An 18294-nucleotide genomic window follows, 5' to 3' on the forward strand; every position below is an offset into this window, starting at 1 on the left:
CTCCTCTTCTCCCTCTCCAGTCCCTTCCTGCCACTATTCTGTTCTCCTTCTGGGAGGTGCCTTCTCTCAGAGGATGCTTTGACCTCCTCATTCTTTCTTCTGCCTGTGATTGAACCCCAGAGTTGTCTGTGTCATCAGGTAACTTACATACAGAAAATGAGGTAGAGGAGCATAGGGGTGCCTGCTTTCCTGTCTTACCCCTCTTATAGTGTGTGTGTGCCATCTGAGGGATTCAGTAATAAAATAGTTATTGTAATAATTGTTCTCCCAGAGATTCGCTAATCTGGCACTCCATTTGTTGAGCTCAGCTTTGCAGATTGAGTTAGATGACTATGGTTCTCAAAGTTTGGTTGATATAAGTATCACTTGGAAACTTGTTAAAAATACAAGGCTCAGTTCTATTGCACCTCAGTTAGTATGGACCTTTCTAGTCTTGATTAGCTTACCAGGTGATTTTGATACACTTACAAGTTTGAGGACCACTGGTTAGAGTTCTCTGGCTAACTAATACTTTCGATGACTTGAAGTCTTATTTTTTTCTAACTTTATAGTTTTTATTTTGTATTGGGGTGTAGCCAATGAACAATATTGTGGTAGTTTTAGGTGAACAGTGAAGGGACTCAGTCATGCATATACATATATCCATTCTCCTCCAAACCCCCCTCCCATCCAAACTGGCACATAACATTGAGTAGAGTTCTATGTACTATGTAATAGGTCCTTGTTGCTTATCCATTTTGAATATAGCAGTGTGTACATGACCTTCCCAAGCTTCCTAACTATCCCTTCCCTGCCCCAGGAACCATAAGTGCATTTTCTAAGTTTGTGAGTCTTTTTCTTTTTGTAAGTAAGTTCATTTGTGTCATTTCTTTTTAGATTCCACATGTAAGTGGTGTCATGTGATATTGCTCTTTCTCTGTCTTGAAGTCATACTTTTTGACATATCCTGCCTTAAAATATTTTTCCTTTTTAAAATTTTTATTATGTAGAATTTCAAATAGAGACATGAAATAAGTCACTGAGTACTCATCATCCAGTACCAGTAATTATGAACATTTTGCCAACCTTATTTATTCTCTCTTGGCAACACTTTCTTTTTTTCCTGGAGAGTTTTAAGGCAGACAGCATGTCATTCACCAACAAATACCTCAGCATATACATATACATGTGTGTGTGTGTTGGTCTATCTAACAGAAGGTTTTTTTCCTTTTTACACAACCACAATGCTATTAATACATCATACCTTACGAAATTAGCAAACATTCCTATGCCCCTGATTGTATTAAAATCTCTTAAGTTGGTTTGTTTCAATCAGGATCCAGTTGAGCCCATACATTTTATTTTCCATCATGTCTCTTAAATCTCTCTCTGTAACCTATAGTACTCCTGTCCTTACTCCTGAGGAAACTGAATCGTCTCCCTGTAAGATTTGCCACATGCTGGACTTGGCTATTTGCGTCCTTATGGTGCTAACTTTTTTCTATACCTGGTAGTTAGAGCTATCAGGTTGGTATATTCAGGTGATACATTTTCAAAAAGTTTTCTTGTCAATCTTGTTTTTTTTGGCAAGCCTACTTCATGCATACTCCCTATTGCATTGAGTCAGGAAGTATGTAATGCCTGATTGTCTCACTTGTTATGATACAAAGATTTACCAGCGAGTTCAGGTGTTGTCACCTTGACCTTTTTCCTGGATTGGTTTCCCCAGAAGCAGATTATGAGACAAAGAGCTGAGTGTAGCAGTTTATTTGGACTGCTATCCAGGGAAGCAGGGTGGTGGGGTGAAGCGGGGCAGAAGGAAAGGAAGCCAGTAGAGGGTACTGGAAGTTCATGAGAAGGCTGCTGTTGTGGGTATAGGGCTTAGTCCCACAAGGGGCTTCCAGAAGACTGTATAGAATGTGCCTTAAAGAGCTGGGAGGCTGGGGTGTTTGTCTGACCTTTATCTGTCATTGGTTGAAGGCTACTGGAGTAGGGGTGGAGGGAAGCCAGAGGGGCTTCTGACTTCTATCATCTCATCCGTAGGTATTCTGTTGATTTCTTAAGCTATTTGGTTAATCTGGTTATTTTTAATCTTATGGTAGATACTATATTTGCTACTAATATTTTATAAAAGTAACTTGAAGCCTTAGATGATCTGTTCTTCCAGGGAAGATTTATGTTTGCTTTTGCCAGATACATGAAGGCACTGCAACTTCAGGTTCCCATTAATCCACTTTGAGATATTAAGATAATTTAAAGCTGAAGTGAAGTGAAGTGAAGTCGCTCAGCTGTGTCCAACTCTTTGCGACCCCATGGACTGTAGCCTACCAGGCTCCATCCATGAGATTTTCCAGGCAAGAATACTGGAGTGGGTTGTCATTTCCTTCTCCAGAGGATCTTCCCGACCCAGGGATCGAACCCGGGTCTCCCACAGTGCAGGCAGACGCTTTACCGTCTGAGCCACCAGGGAAGCAAAAGATGCTCTTTATTCAGTCTATTTTCAGTTACTCTGACTCTTAGGATGTAGCCCCTTCTGGCTTTTCACCCTTGGTGGGCCCTGGATACCAATCTCTGTTGCTTTAGCTCCTCAAGGCTGTCAAAGCACCATTCAGCTTCTCAGCTTACCTTTCCAGGACTGACAAAAATCTTCGGAGGGAAAAGTAGCTCGAAGGACATTCTCTAGGCCCTGGGCTCGCTTCCCAAGATTGAGAGGACACTCTCTTTCCAAGATACTGGCTCTGTACTGATATTTTCATTATTTTCTTAACTTGCAGAAAAAAACACAAAAACAACCCTGTATTTTTCCAGCTTTTCCAGCCAGGGGAATGTTTCCAGAATATCTGTTACTAGAACCAAAAAGTCTAATGATTACTTTTAGAAAAAAAATGTCTATTCTTATTAAATTTATTGTTTTGTTTACTTTGGGGAGACTAATGTTTTATTGTATTTTATATTCTTTAATTATGGATGGGCTTCATACAACTGATTATACTGATCCTTTGTTAAAATATTTGATTTCTAAAGAACTAATCAATATTAGAGCATGATCCATTTGTAAATTTGAAAACATCTACATTTATGTTCTGAGCAGTTGTCCCCATTTAGATATGTAAATTTTAATTTTTCCAACAATGTTACTCTCATCATCTTATCGGCATGTAAAACACAAAGTACAAGTCATTCTTTTTAAGTTAATTATGATAATCTGCTTCAAGATGTTTATTAATATTAGTCTATTAAATAATTCATTGTTTAATTGGAATTATTGAAAAATTTTTAGACCGGGAAATTAGCATTGTCATATACATTTTTATTATTTGTATCCCTTTAATTAAAGCCAGACTTCTCTGACATTTGTCTAAATTTACTGTTATTTTATGAATGCTTTTCAATGGATTTTGCATAGAATATACAGAAAGACAATCTCTTTACCATAATATTACCTTGCTGATAATCAAGATTTTTGAATTGGTTTGTTGTATTACAAAATGCTCTTAATTTTATAAAGACAAAATATAACTAGCTGGAAGAAATAATTTGGTATGCAACTTCTAAGTGTTGAATCATTTCTAAACTCATGAATAATTAAAAAGATAACTAATTTAGCATAATTTTTTTTTATGATTATGATTCACTGTTAATTCCCAGTTTTTTCTTTCATCCTTTTATTTCCTTTGGTCCTTTTTCTCTCCATTTCTTTCTCTCCTACTCACTCCTTCTCTTCTTCCTATTTTTCTTCTCCTTTATTCTTTTTTTCCTGAACTCTCTCCTTCTTTCCCCTGCTTCCTTTCCTCCCTCCCTCCCTTTCTGTCTGTTTTTCAGATGTATCTTTAAGGAAAGGGACTAGTGAAACCTTTGGGGCTCCAAAAGGGAGCATAGATATTCTTCCAATAATAAAGGTAAGGTACTGCAAAATATTTTAGAAAATACAGTTAAAAACATTTAATTTTAAATGTTTTAAAATTAAACTTTTAAAAATACTATTATATCTGTAAATGTATAATGGTAATTTTGAGTATTTAATATCTGAGAAATTATGGTTTCTATATACATTGAGAACTATAGGAATATTTTTCTACCTTTTGTTTTTACTTTAGAAAAAAATCCAATCAGCTTCAAAAATAAGCTAGATAAAGGGTCTTAGAAGGAGTTATAGTTATATTACTATTGATATTTTGAATGTTGTATTTCATAGACTCACAGAGCAAGGACGTCCTACTTAGCACTTACCTGCTTTATGAGTCCATGAGTTACAACATTTAAAAAAGTAGCTCACTTTTTATCTTAGTGCTGTGTTTGTGAGGTTGATTTGTATAGTCACAGTGATCATTTTTACTACTACATTCTGTTGGATCAAGGTTGCACAGCTAAGTGGATTTGAAGTTAGAGTGTTTCCTTCAAAGTTCAGGCATTTAGTGACTATGCTATGCTGTCCATTGATTTAAAAAAAGAGTGGTCTTCAGACTACTTGTATAAAATATACTTTTTTTTCTTTTTTAATTATTTAAAATTTTTTTTTACTTTACAATACTGTATTGGTTTTGCCATACATTAACATGAATCTACCACAGGTGCACATGAGTTCCCAGCCCTGAACCCTCTCTCACCTCCCTCCCCATATCATCTGTCTGGGTCATCCCAGTGCACCAGCCCCAAGCATCCCATATCCTGTATCGAACCTAGACTAGCGATTCGTCTCTTACATGATAGTATACATGTTTCAGTGCCACCCTCCCAAATCATCCCACCCTCTCCCTATCCCACAGATTCCAAAAGTCTGCTCTTTACATCTGTGTCTCCCTTGCCGTCCCGCACACAGGGCCATCACTACCATCCCTCTAAACTCCATATATATGTGTTAGTATACTGTATTGCTGTTTTTCTTTCTGGCTTACTTTACTCTGTATAATTGGCTCCAGTTTCATCCACCTCATGAGAACTGATTCAAATGTATTCTTTTTAATGGCTGAGTAATACTCCATTATGTATATGTACCACAGTTTTCTTATCCATTCATCTACTGATGGGCATCTAGGTTGCTTCCATGTCCTGGCTATTATAAACAGTGCTGCGATGAACATTGGGGTACATGTGTCTCTTTCAATTCTGGTTTCCTTGGTGTGTATGCCCAGCAGTGGGATTGCTGGGTCATAAAGCAGTTCTATTTGCAATTTTTAAAGGAATCTCCACACTGTTCTCCATAGTGGCTGTACTAGTTTGCGTTCCCACCAACAGTGTAAGAGGGTTTCCTTTTCTCCACACCCTCTCCAGCATTTATTGCTTGCAGATTTTTGGATCGCAGCCATTCTGACTGGTGTGAAATGGTACTTTATTGTGGTCTTGAATTGCATTTCTCTGATAATGAGTGATGTTGAGCATCTTTTCATGTGTTTTTAGCCATCAGTATGTCTTCTTTGGAGAAATGTCTATTTAGTTCTTTGGCCCATTGTTTGATTGGGTCATTTATTTTTCTGGAATTGAGTTGCATAAGTTGCTTGTATATTTTTGAGATTGGTTGTTTGTCAGTTGCTTCATTTGCTATTATTTTCTCCCATTCCGAAGGCTGTCTTTTCACCTTGCTTAGAGTTTCCTTTGTTGTGCAGAGCTTTTAATTTTAATTAGACACCATTTGTTTATTTTTGCTTTTATTTCCAGTATTCTGGGAGGTGGATCATAGAAGATCCTGCTGTGATTTATGTCGGAGAGTGTTTTGCCTATGTTCTCCTCTAGGAGTTTTATAGTTTCTGGTCTTACATTTAAATCTTTAATCCATTTTGAGTTTATTTTTGTGTATGGTGTTAGAAAGTGTTCTAGTTTCATTCTTTTACAAGTGGTTGACCAGTTTTCCCAGCACCACCTGTTAAAGAGATTGTCTTTAATCCATTGTATATTCTTGCCTCCTTTGTCAAAGATAAGGTGTCCATAGGTGTGTGGATTTATCTCTGGGCTTTCTATTTTGTTCCATTGATCTATATTTCTGTCTGTCTGTATTAAAAAATATACTTTTTTAATACAAAAAATGCAAGTGCTAAGAAACTGGGTATAAATCAAATATCATAAGTATATCAGAACTTTCTTGAATATTATATTCATCTCTAATAAAAGGCTTCACAGAATGCAGTTTTGAGTTTTCTATGCTGCATTGTGTCTTTAGAGTTGAGAAATTTGAAACTGACAACAGAAGATGTTTGAACTATGTAAGAGATTGAGGGGACATAAGAGCTGTCTGCCAGTGGCTTTTCCAGGGATCATTTGCAGTGCTTATTAAATACGTAGCTTCCTATTTTCCATTTTGGACATAGTGAATCATAATTTCAGGTGTGAGGGTCTCAAAAGTTTGTAATTCAGGTGTGAGGCTCTTAAAAATTTGCCAGATAGATTCTTAAGGAAACTAGAATTTAAGAATTACTTACTCAGTATACTGGCACTTATTCTGTGAGGCTTTGTACAGGAATAGGAGTACTAGTAGAGGTTACAAAGTACTAGATTTTGATTTGGATAGAAAAATTCTGGCCATTAAAGGCACTAAATGAAATGGATTTCTTAGAAAGTGACCATGAAGAAACTGAAAATCATTTATGAATTATTGCTACTGTTTTTAAATTAGAAAAATGCACCCTTTTCTTGATATAATTTATTTCCATCTGCTAGGAAATTGTCAAAATAAACATAGAAGTCTATGATGACTAGAGTGTGAATAGCACCTCTAAACTTGTGCCACACACTACCTGCTCAGCTGTATGGGGGTGTGCGGTATATGGAGTAAGGGTGATTCGCTGATATGGCCTAAGGGCATAGCAGTTGATATTGGGGGCCTTGGAGTTGAATTCTGACTTTAATGTTGACTATGTGATCTTAAATAAACTAATCTGTTTGAATGTGTGTCCTCCTTTGTAAGATGATAACAGTAATGTCTATTCTACTAGTAGGTTTTTTTTTTTTTTTAGTTTTTTATTTTTTAAATTTTAAAATCTTTTTTTTTTTTTTTTTTGCCTTTTCGAATGAAGGTTTTTTTTTTTTTAAATTTTTAGTTTTTTATTTTTTAAATTTTAAAATCTTTAATTCTTATATGCATTCCCAAACATGAACCCCCCTCCCACTTCCCTCCCCAGAACATCTTTCTGGGTCATCCCCATGCACCAGCCCCAAGCATGCTGCATCCTGCGTCAGACATAGACTGGCGATTCAATTCACATGATAGTATACATGTTAGAATGTCATTCTCCCAAATCATCCCACCCTCTCCCTCTCCCTCTGAGTCCAAAAGTCCGTTATACACATCTGTGTCTCTTTCCCTGTCTTGCATACAGGGTCGTCATTGCCATCTTCCTAAATTCCATATATATGTGTTAGTATACTGTATTGGTGTTTTTCTTTCTGGCTTACTTCACTCTGTATAATCGGCTCCAGTTTCATCCATCTCATCAGAACTGATTCAAATGACATGGAAACAACCTAGATGTCCATCAGCAGATGAATGGATAAGAAAGCTGTGGTACATATACACAATGGAGTATTACTCAGCCGTTAAATTTTAAAATCTTTAATTCTTACATGCGTTCCCAAACATGAACCCCCCTCCCACGTCCCTCCCCATAACATCTCTCTGGGTCATCCCCATGCACCAGCCCCAAGCATGCTGCATCCTGCGTCAGACATAGACTGGTGATTCAATTCTTACATGACAGCATACATGTTAGAATGCCATTCTCCCAAATCATCCCACCCTCTCCCTCTCCCTCTGAGTCCAAAAGTCCGTTATACACATCTGTGTCTTTTTTCCTGACTTGCATACAGGGTCGTCATTGCCATCTTCCTAAATTCCATATATATGTGTTAGTATACTGTATTGGTGTTTTTCTTTCTGGCTTACTTCACTCTGTATAATCAGCTCCAGTTTCATCCGTCTCATCAGAACTGATTCAAATGAATTCTTTTTAACGGCTGAGTAATACTCCATTGTGTATATGTACCACAGCTTTCTTATCCATTCATCTGCTGAAAGCTTTACAGACAAGCAAAAGCTGAGAGAATTCAGCACCACCAAACCAGCTCTCCAACAAATTCTAAAGGATATTCTCTACACAGGAAACACGAAAAGGGTGTATAAACCCGAACCCAAAACAATAAAGTAAATGGTAACAGGATCATACATATCAATAATTACCTTAAACGTAAACGGGTTGAACGCCCCAACCAAAAGACAAAGACTGGCCGAATGGATACAAAAACAAGACCCCTCTATATGCTGCTTACAAGAGACCCACCTCTACTGGTAGTTTTTAAGTGACTCAGTCCAAATGAGATGTTGGTAACATTGTGGCACATGGTAGCAACTCAGTTTTTGTCTTACATTTCACAAAGGGCACTGAATCTCAACCTAGAGTCTCAGAGCTGTTTGGAAGGGAGTGACGTGGGGAGAAGGAGTGAGAATGTATTGTAAGGAGCGTCCAAAATCCATATGCTCACCTAGCAGAGTCTGCAGGTGGGGTAAACTGTGTATCTTTCATGTTTGTTGTTAATGTTCAGTCCCTAAGTTGTATCCCACTCTCTGCAACCACATGGACTGCAGCACTTCAGCATTCCCTGTTTTTCACTATCTCCTGGGGTTTGCTCAGACTCATGTCCATTGAGCTGATGATGCCATGTCATCTAGCCATCTCATCCTCTATCGCTCCTGTTTACTCTTGTTCTCACTCTGTCCCAGCATCAGGGTCTTTTCTAATCAGTCAGCTCTTGGCATCAGGTGGCCAAGATATGATATCTTACATATACACATGTAACTATTTAAAAATTATATAGGGTACTATTGCAATTATAGTTTTGAAAATTTACTTTAAAGTTTTACTGAATTCATGGCTATTTTTCACAAATGGATTATAGTGTTAGTTGCTCAGTCATGTCCAACTCTTTGTGACCCCATGGACTGTAGCCCACCAGCCTCCTCTGTCCATGGAATTCTCCAGGCAAGAATACGAAAGTGGATAGCCATTCCCAACAGAGAATAATAAGTACCTCATAGGATTATGGTAATTTAAAAATTAGTCCACATAAAGCATTTAGCCTAGCACTTGGAACATATTTTAATTCAATATTAGCTGTAATGATATTACAGTATTAGCTGGGCTTCCCTTGTGGCTCAAATAGTAAAGAATCTGCCTGTAATGCAGGAGAATCAGGCTCAACCCCTGGGTTGGGAAGATTCCCCTGGAGAAGGAATTGGCAACCCACTTCAGTACTCTTGTCTGGAGAATTCTATGGACAGAGAATTCCATGGATAGGCAACAGTTCATGGGATTGCAAAGAGTTGGACATGACTGAGCAACTAACTTTCATTTTCACTAGCTGTAATATTGACAAAAGTGATGGTGGTGGTGATGATGATGCTAGAATGTGTGTGTGTGTGGGGGAGGTCTTTGAAACTTTTTGGTGTTAAAAGCTGTGCTTAGAGACTTCTGTTTGTGGCTAAATGGGAAACTAGATGACCTGAAAAAAGCTCTTGCTGCAAAATACCTGGAAATTTTGGAGAAAATTGAACAAATATCTTCAAGCACACCACAGAGTTCACAAGAAAGTAAGGTAAATCCCAGGGGCCAAAATAGAAAGGAGAACTGAAAACCAGAATGGTCAGTTTATGAATAGATGCTGTGCTAGGTTGTTGGTCTCAGTTACAAAGAAATTTAAATTAACCACCACCTAGGGAAAAGAGATGATGAGCCTTGAACACATGAGAGATGGGGCTTGGAACTCAGACTCACACATTTAGTTAGAGCCTACAAGACTTATCCCAGGAAAAGGTCAACTAGAAAAGTATCTGCCTATTTGGTAAGGAGGTTTCTCAGTTTGGGTATTGAGAACTGGAGTAAACATGAGAAAATCTCTCTTCCTGATAATTTGGGCCTGCCCTCATGTTGGTTTGTCATTCAAATTTACACTGCTTGGGTTGCTTAGGAAACTCTCGGAGCCTATGATTCTTTTTTAATTAAAAACTTTTATTGAAGTATAGTTGATTTATAATGTTGTTTATTTCTTCTCTACAGCGAAGTGATTCATTATGCATCTGTATTCTTTTCCATTATGTTTTATCAGGAGATATTGAGTATAGTTCCCTGTGCTGTATGGTAGGACCTTGTTTATGAACCTGTGATTCTTGAATGGAAATATCTAGCTATTTATATGTTGAATGGATATGTGTAATCAAATTATGTATATTCCAGAATGCAGGGAGGATTTAACACTAGAAATTCCATAATGCAATACACCACATTTGCAGATGAAAAGGAAAATATATGACCACATCATCAGATAAAGAGATGCAACAAAAGCATTTGACGAAATTCAACAATCACCTTTTAAAGAATAACTCTTAACAAGTTAGGAATAGAAGAGAACTTTTGTATCCCATAAAGGGTATCAACCAAGATACCCTTTAATGATGGTTACACCTATGGTAAAAGATTAAAGTGAAAGTGAAGTTGCTCAGTCGTGTCCGACTTTGCTACACCATGGACTGTAGCCTACCAGGATCCTCAGTCCATGGGATTTTCCAGGCAAGAATACTGGAGTGGGTTGCCATTTCCTTCTCCAGGGGATCTTCCTGACCCAGGGATCAAACCTGGGTCTCCCGCATTGTAGGCAGACGCTTTACCATCTGAGCTACCAAGGAAGCTGGTAGATGAAAAGTAATCCCTTTATCCTGATGTAAAAACTTAGATGTCTGTCATTCTTCTAATCAACATGCCCTAGGGGTCATAGCTGTGTGAAAAAAGACAAGCAGAAGAAAAGGTAGGCCTGTAAAGAAGTCTCAGACTAGTATAGTAACATTGCACACTTTTAGTAATAGCAGTCTAAAGGTCCATGGGGGGAAGAGTGGATAAGTGAATTGTGATGCAGTCCTCAGCATACTACCATTTCGTCCCAGCCATGAAGGTGAATCAGCTGCAGTGGCCTTGAACTAGAGTCAGCTGGTATCATTGCTATCCCCTTCCGTAATCAGCTTCACACTAGAGCGAGAAAGACCTGGAGCTACATTTCCCACCATCTCATTACCGTATGGTTTTAGGTTAGTCTTCCAATTATGGGTATTTGAACGAATTTGTTATACACAAGGGAAGAGAGAGTTCTTATACTGCAGAGGAGGATGCAAGAAGATAATTGATCAGCCTTGCTGAGCAAGCCCTTGCAGTTTGTTTGTTTCAGTGTGGTAGACACTTGAGATTGTCACCTGGCTCCTGGATTCTTAGCTTGCTGCATGCGGTAAAGTCATCCCTGGGAGCTCTCTTGATCTTTGCTCCCCTAGGGCTTCCAGCAGTGATGGACACTTCTAGTTCTGTCCATTAAATCCCCTTCTGCTTGGAATACTTAGAGTAGCTCTGTGTTCTTAACCAGACCCTGCCAGACACCCTGAGTTGTAGGAGAAGGTTTCAATGACATACAGTTGAGTAAAAAAAATGAACTGCAGAATTTTACAAGAGAATCAAAAACACACAAAGCTATATTGCATCTTGTTAGTGGACACATACATATGTACTAAAAATTTAAAAACATGCAAAAGAATGGAAACCAAATTCAAGGACAGTGGCTTCCTCGGGGAGGGGGTTTTGAATTACTGTGAAGTTTGGAAGTGTTGTATATGATTTTCCCTTAAATCTGAATTTTCTGTTTTGTTTATAAAATTACTTTAGAAAAAACCTGAAGAACAGTTATTTTTGGCCTATGAACTTCTTGACAGAGCCATTGGTGGCATAAATTTGAACTGCATGTTAACTGCTTTGCCAAATGGATCATCAGTGATTGACCATTGCTATGCCACGGTGAGAATGAGAAACTCTTACATTAGACTTGTTGTCCTTAACTAGGAAGCATGGGTAAGTAAAGAGTGATCTATGGTGGTTCCCCTCTCACAGACTGGAAATACATTCCTCTCCTCTCAGAAGAAATCAAGGAGGGTGAGGAGTCTTTGAACCTGTCATTGAAAGGCCATTGGTGAATGTGGAAAGTGGGTTAATTATTGTGTAAGCCAGATTTTAAAGGGTTGAGAAGTGATCATAATTTAAAGGCTAAGAATAAAATGATAACCTGAATAATAATAGGTAGAGCTATTTTTGTACATTTCAGTAACTATATTCCTTTTTAATTTTTGCTTCAATTCCACCGAAGCACAACCACTATGTAGATGGAGACATGTGCAAACCAGTCACACCGAATAATTTCATAATGGATTTGCATCTTGAACTAATTCAAGCCCAGCACCGAATAGCTGTTGTGCTTCTTGACCAGTTGCAAGGTAGTAGTCATCAAAGCAGATAACTTGTTCTGAATCTATTTTAAGACATGTTCAAGCATGGAATCAATTTGATTTGTAAATAATGTTCTTGTTGACTGGGTGTTTTTCAGATAAATTTGGTTGCTTTGTCTTTTCTTACTTCCCTGATTAATATCAATAGATTTCTTTCATTATTTCTTTACACCTTGCTTAGCAAATCAGTAAACTTCTGAAAAATTAAATTATTTGAATTATAGTAAATTATTGGTATTTTCTTAATTAAGCAAACATTTGTTGAAGTGAATATCAAGATCTGGGAACTGTTTTTAGGCTTGGTCCAAAAAAGACACAGCCCTTAATTTTGAGATCTAGATAAGTAAGCTAGCTATAACAGTCAAGGTTAATAAATGCAGTGGAAGTGGACTCAGAGTATTTGCTCTTGGCACACAGAAGAGTCTAACTGACAAGAAAGTCAGGGATGGCTTCCTGAAAGAGAAGAGAGTTGACCAGAAAGCTAGCAAATGGCTTCATGAAGAAAATTGAAACGGAGGCAGTCATTTTGAATGGAGAAAGCAACTTTTAGCAAGGTGGAAGCAATTATATGAAGTATAGAAACTGCTGGAGTTCTCTTATGGCTGCAGTAAAGAGTACACGTGGGAGACTGATACAACTAAGCCTAGAGGTAGATCACAGAGCTTGAAGGGTTAAAGGGTTTATATATTATCCTGAAGCTATTGAACTGACGTGAACTGAACTGAATTGAAAAATTTAGAAAGATATCTCTGACAGCAGTGTCAGGGGCCAGATGGGTGGGATTATGTCGCATCATATACACGGTTTGTTGTTCAGTCACTCAGTCATGTCCAGCTCTTTGCGACCCCATGGACCCCAGCATGCCAGGCTTCGCTTTCCTTCACCATCTCCCGGAGTTTGCTCAAACTCATGTCCATTGAGTTGGTGATGCTGTTCAACCATCTTGTCCTCTGTCATCCCCTTCTCCTCCTGCATTCACTCTTTCCCAGCATCAAGGTCTTTTCTAATGAGTCGGCTCTTCGCATCAGGTGGCCAGAATATTGGAGCTTCAGCTTCAGCATCAGTCCTTCCAGTGAATATTCAGGACTGATTTCCTTTAGGATTAACTGGTTTGAAAATAGATTTAATCAAATGCTGGTTAATTAAGTAATATTTGAGTGCAGATTTTTTTCTCCTCAGCTTTATTAAGATATTATTGACAATTACATTATGTAAGTTCAGGTGGACCATGTGCAGATCTGCTACACTAATACATTGTAAAATGATCATTGTTATAGCATTAGCTGACAACTCTAGCACATTACATAATTGCTGTTTCTACTTTTGTGGTGAGAATCACTTAACAACTTATAAATATATACTCCAGTGTTATTAACTATGATCCATGCTATATATTAGCTCCCCAGAGTTTATTCATCTTATGACTGGTAGTTTGTACCCTTTAACCAATATCTGTTTCTCTATTCCCTCAGCCCCTGGTAACCACCACTCTACTTTGTGTTTCTATCAGTTTGGCTTTTTTAGATTCCTTGTAAAAGTGATATTATCCAATATTTGTCTTTCTCTGTATAAGTATTTCACCTAGCATGATGCCCTCAAGTTTTATGCATGTTATTGCAACTGGCAGGATTTCCTTCTTTCTCATGACTGAATAATATTCCATTGTGCATGTGATATATATCTATATCTATCTACCTCTATATGTGCATCACATCTTCTTTCTACATTCACCCATTGATGGACACTTAGGTCATTGCGATATCTTTGTTGCCAAATCTTAGCTATTGTGAATAATGTTGCATTGAAAATGGGACCATAGCTATCTCTGAGATCTTATTTTCATTTCTTTTGTGAATATATCCAGAAGTAGATTTCTGGATCATATAGTAGTTCTATTAATTTTTGGAAACCTCCATAATGTTTTCTATAGGGGCTTAACCAATTTACACCTCCACAAACAGTGCACAGTGGTTCCCTTTTGTCCACATCTTTGCCAGCGTTTGTTATCTCTTGTCGTCTTGATGATCAGTTCAGTTTAGTTGCTCAGTTGTGTTCAACTCTTTGTGACCCTGTGGACTGCAGCATGCCAGGCTTCCCTGTACATCACCCACTCCAGGAGCTTACTCAAGCTCATGTCCATTGAGTCAATGATGCCATCATCATCCCCTTCTCCTCCCACCTTCAATCTTTCCCATCATCAGGGTCTTTTCTAATGAGTCAGGTCTTTGCATCAGGTAGCCAGAATATTGGCACTTTAGCTTCAGCATCAAGTCCTTCCAATGAATATTCAGGACTGATTTCCTTTAGGATTAACTAGTTTGATATCATCATTCTAGTTGATAGCCATTCTAATAGGCATGAGGTAATATCTCCTTGTGGTTTTGATTTGCATTTTCCTGATGATTAGTGATATTCAGCATCTTTTCATATACTAGAGAGCTATTTGTATATTTTCCTTAGAAAAGTGTCATTTAGTTACTCTGCCCATTAAAATCAGAGTTTTATTATTAAGTTATATGAGTTCTTTATATATTTTGGAGGTATGTATGTACATATATTTACATGGAATTAGTTATTATTTCTTTGCAGTATCTGGATCTGCTTGATATTTTTCTCTGCCTTATTGAATTACCACCCTGGCACAGGTGATCACTTTTTTCCTCCTGTCATGCATTACTGTCTATGCTGCTGTCTGACTAATGTTGCCTAAAGACTGCTTTTGTCATTCTTGAGAACTTTACAATGGGTGTCTGTTGATGATTGTGCTATAAAGTGTAACTCCTGTATTGGGCATTAAATTTTTTCTTGCAGTCTCATCTTTCTTATCTCCAGTGATTATCATCATGAGAACTATTACTTAATTAGCATTTATAATACCCTAGGTGCTGAGAGAATGGTGCTTTATTTTCTGTTTTCCATGCAGGTAAATTTCCTTATCCTTTGCCATTAAAGAAACTTTATATTTTTAAATGATGTCTGTTGACATCTTTTCATCAGGCAGTCATCATCCCATGGTGGCTCATGTGCATTAGCACAAATAATTAAACCTCAATAAAAGGGCTTATTGTAAGCTTATTACAGGTACCCTATTTCCAGTTCTTTTGAGAACCAGATCTAGAAAATCAAGGAAGTTTCTTGATATATTTTCTACCTCCCTGGGTCAGCATACCTTCATCTTCTTTTTCCTCATCCTGCTACCTCTTTCCTGGACCACCATGATGGTCAGTCTCAGCTACACATCAGGATCTCTCACTGCTCATAACCAGCTGGCAATAGTTTGTGAGACACTGATTTTATCAGCCACAGATAGAGCAGAGTGGAGATCTTCATGTGGTACCCAGAACTCTTGCAGGGACCATGGATGGAGCAATTTTGAAAAGCTTTTGAGAAAGGAAATTGACCAAAAGTAGGCTGGATCCTTTTTATCAACATTCAAGATGATTTTATTTAAGGTGAAATAGAAAATCAAATATTTTTATAACTTGAAAATTCTTCATGTTCTCATAATGTGGCTAATAAAAGAATTTAATGATAAAACTCTATTAGGTTTGTTTGAATTTTTATCTATTAATGAAAAAAGATGACCTATGATAGAGGATTTGATTTAGATCATACATGAATGGTCTGGTGGTTTTCCCTACTTTCTTCAATTTAAGTCTGAATTTGGCAATAAGGAGTTCATGATCTGAGCCACAGTCAGCTCCTGGTCTTGTTTTTGCTGACTGTATAGAGCTCCTCTACCTTTGGCTGCAAAGAATATATCAGTCTGATTTCAGTGTTGACCATTTGGTGATGTCCATGTGTAGAGTCTTCTCTTGTGTTGTTGGAAGAGGGTGTTTGCTATGACCAGTATGTTCTCTTGGCAAAACTCTACTAGCCTTTGCCCTGCTTCATTCTGTACTCCAAGGCAAAATTTGCCTGTTACTCCAGGTGTTTCTTGACTTCCTACTTTTGCATTCCAGTCCCCTATAATGAAAAGGACATCTTTTTTGGGTGTTAGTTCTAGAAAGTCTTGTAGGTCTTCATAGAACTGTTTGAATTCAGCTTCTTTGGTGTTACTGGTCTGGGCATAGACTTGGGTTACTGTGACATTGAATGGTTTGCCTTGGAAATGAACAGAGATCATTCTGTCATTTTTGAGATTGCATCCAAGTACTACATTTCAGATTCTTTTGTTGAGTATGATGGCTACTCCTTTTCTTTTAAGGGATTCTTGCCCACCATAGTATATATAATGATCATCTGAGTTAAATTCACCCATTCCAGTCCATTTTAGTTTGCTGATTCCTAGAATGTTGACGTTCACTCTTGCCATCTCCTGTTTGACCACTTCCAATTTGCTTTGATTCATGGACTTAACATTCCAGGTTCCTATGCAGTATTGCTCTTTACAGCATCAGACCTTGCTTCCATCACCCGTCACATCCACAACTGGGTGTTGTTTTTGCTTTGGCTCCATCTCTTCATTCTTCCTGCAGTTATTTCTCCACTGATCTCCAGTAGCATATTGGGCACCTACCGACCTGGGGAGTTCATCTTTCAGTGTCCTATCTTTTTGCTTTTTGATACTGTTCATGGGGTTCTCAAGGCAAGAATAGTGAAGTGGTTTGCCATTCCCTTCTCTAGTGGATCACATTTTGTCAGAACTTTCCACCATGACCCATCTGTCTTGGGTGGCCCTACACTGCATGTAAAGTGTGAACTTCTAGATGTTCAAGCTGGTTTTAGAAAAGACAGAGGAACTAGAGATCAAATTGCCAACATCCTATGGATCATCAAAAAAGCAAGAGAGTTCCAGAAAAAGATCTATTTCTGATTTATTGACTATGGCAAAGCCTTTGACTATGTGGATGACAACAAACTGAAAAATTCTGGAAGAGATGGGAATACGAGACCACCTGACCTGCCTCCTGAGGAATCTGTATGCAGGTCAGGAAGCAACAGTTAGAACTGGACATGGAACAACAGACTGGTTTCAAATAGGAAAAGGAGTACGTCAAGGCTGTATATTGTTACCCTGCTTATTTAACTTATATGCAGAGTACATCATGAGAAATGCTGGGCTGGATGAAGCGCAAGCTAGAATCAAGATTGCCGGGAGAAATATCAATAATCTCAGATATGCAGGTAATGCCACCCTTATGGAGGAAAGTGAAGAACAACTAAAGAACCTCTTGATGAAAGTGAAAGAGGAAAGTGAAAAAATTGGCTTAAAACTCAACATTCAGAAAACTAAGATCATGGCATCTGGCCTCATCACTTCATGGGAAATAGATAGGGAAACAGTGGAAACAGTGTCAGACTTTATTTTTTTGGGCTCCAAAATCACTGCAGATGGTGATTGCAGCCATGAAATTAAAAGACGCTTACTCCCTGGAAGGAAAGTTATGACCAACCTAGACAGCATATTAAAAAGCAGAGACATTACTTTGCCAACAGAGGTCTATCTAGTCAATGCTATGGTTTTTTCCAGTAGTCATGTATGGATGTATGAGTTGGAGTATAAGGAAAGCTGAGCACCAAAGAATTGATTCTTTTGAACTGTGGTGTTGGAGGACACTCTTCAGAGTCCCTTGGACTGCAAGGAGATCCATCCAGTCCATCCTAAAGGAAGTCAGTTCTGAATATTCATTGGAAGGACTGATGCTGAAGCTGAAACACCAGTACTTTGGCCACTGATGAGAAGAGCTGACTCTTTTGAAAAGACCGTGATGCTGGGAAAGATTGAAGGCAGGAGGAGAAGGGGATGACAGAGGATGAGGTGGTTGGATGGATCACTGACTCAATGGACTTGAGTTTGAGTAAACTCTGAGAGTTGGTGATAGACAGGGCGTCCTGGCCTACTGCAGTCCATGGAGTTGAAAAAGAGTCGGATGTGACTGAGCGACTGAACTGAGCTGAACTGAATGATAGAGGAAGCAATAATTTTACAAATAGATAGTTACTCTTTAGTGTTTAGAAAATATTTCCTTTCTTGAATGTAAGCCTAATTGTAACGACAGTCTTCTTCTTCTCTT

The 18294-nt window shown here is 38.1% G+C and overlaps 1 protein-coding gene across 1 annotated transcript in view; it reads left to right on the forward strand.

The window, feature by feature from the left end:
- Nucleotides 1–18294, forward strand: part of CFAP54 (cilia and flagella associated protein 54) — a 325750-nt gene that overhangs the window by 43794 nt on the left and 263662 nt on the right. Inside the window, exons 15-17 of the mRNA XM_069585110.1 lie at nt 3802–3878; nt 11664–11792; nt 12139–12265. Coding sequence (XP_069441211.1) covers nt 3802–3878; nt 11664–11792; nt 12139–12265 — 333 coding nt within the window. The remainder of the gene's footprint in view (nt 1–3801; nt 3879–11663; nt 11793–12138; nt 12266–18294) is intronic.

Source organism: Ovis canadensis, chromosome 3, assembly GCF_042477335.2.
Source record: "Ovis canadensis isolate MfBH-ARS-UI-01 breed Bighorn chromosome 3, ARS-UI_OviCan_v2, whole genome shotgun sequence".
NCBI classification, from domain to species: Eukaryota; Metazoa; Chordata; class Mammalia; order Artiodactyla; family Bovidae; genus Ovis; species Ovis canadensis.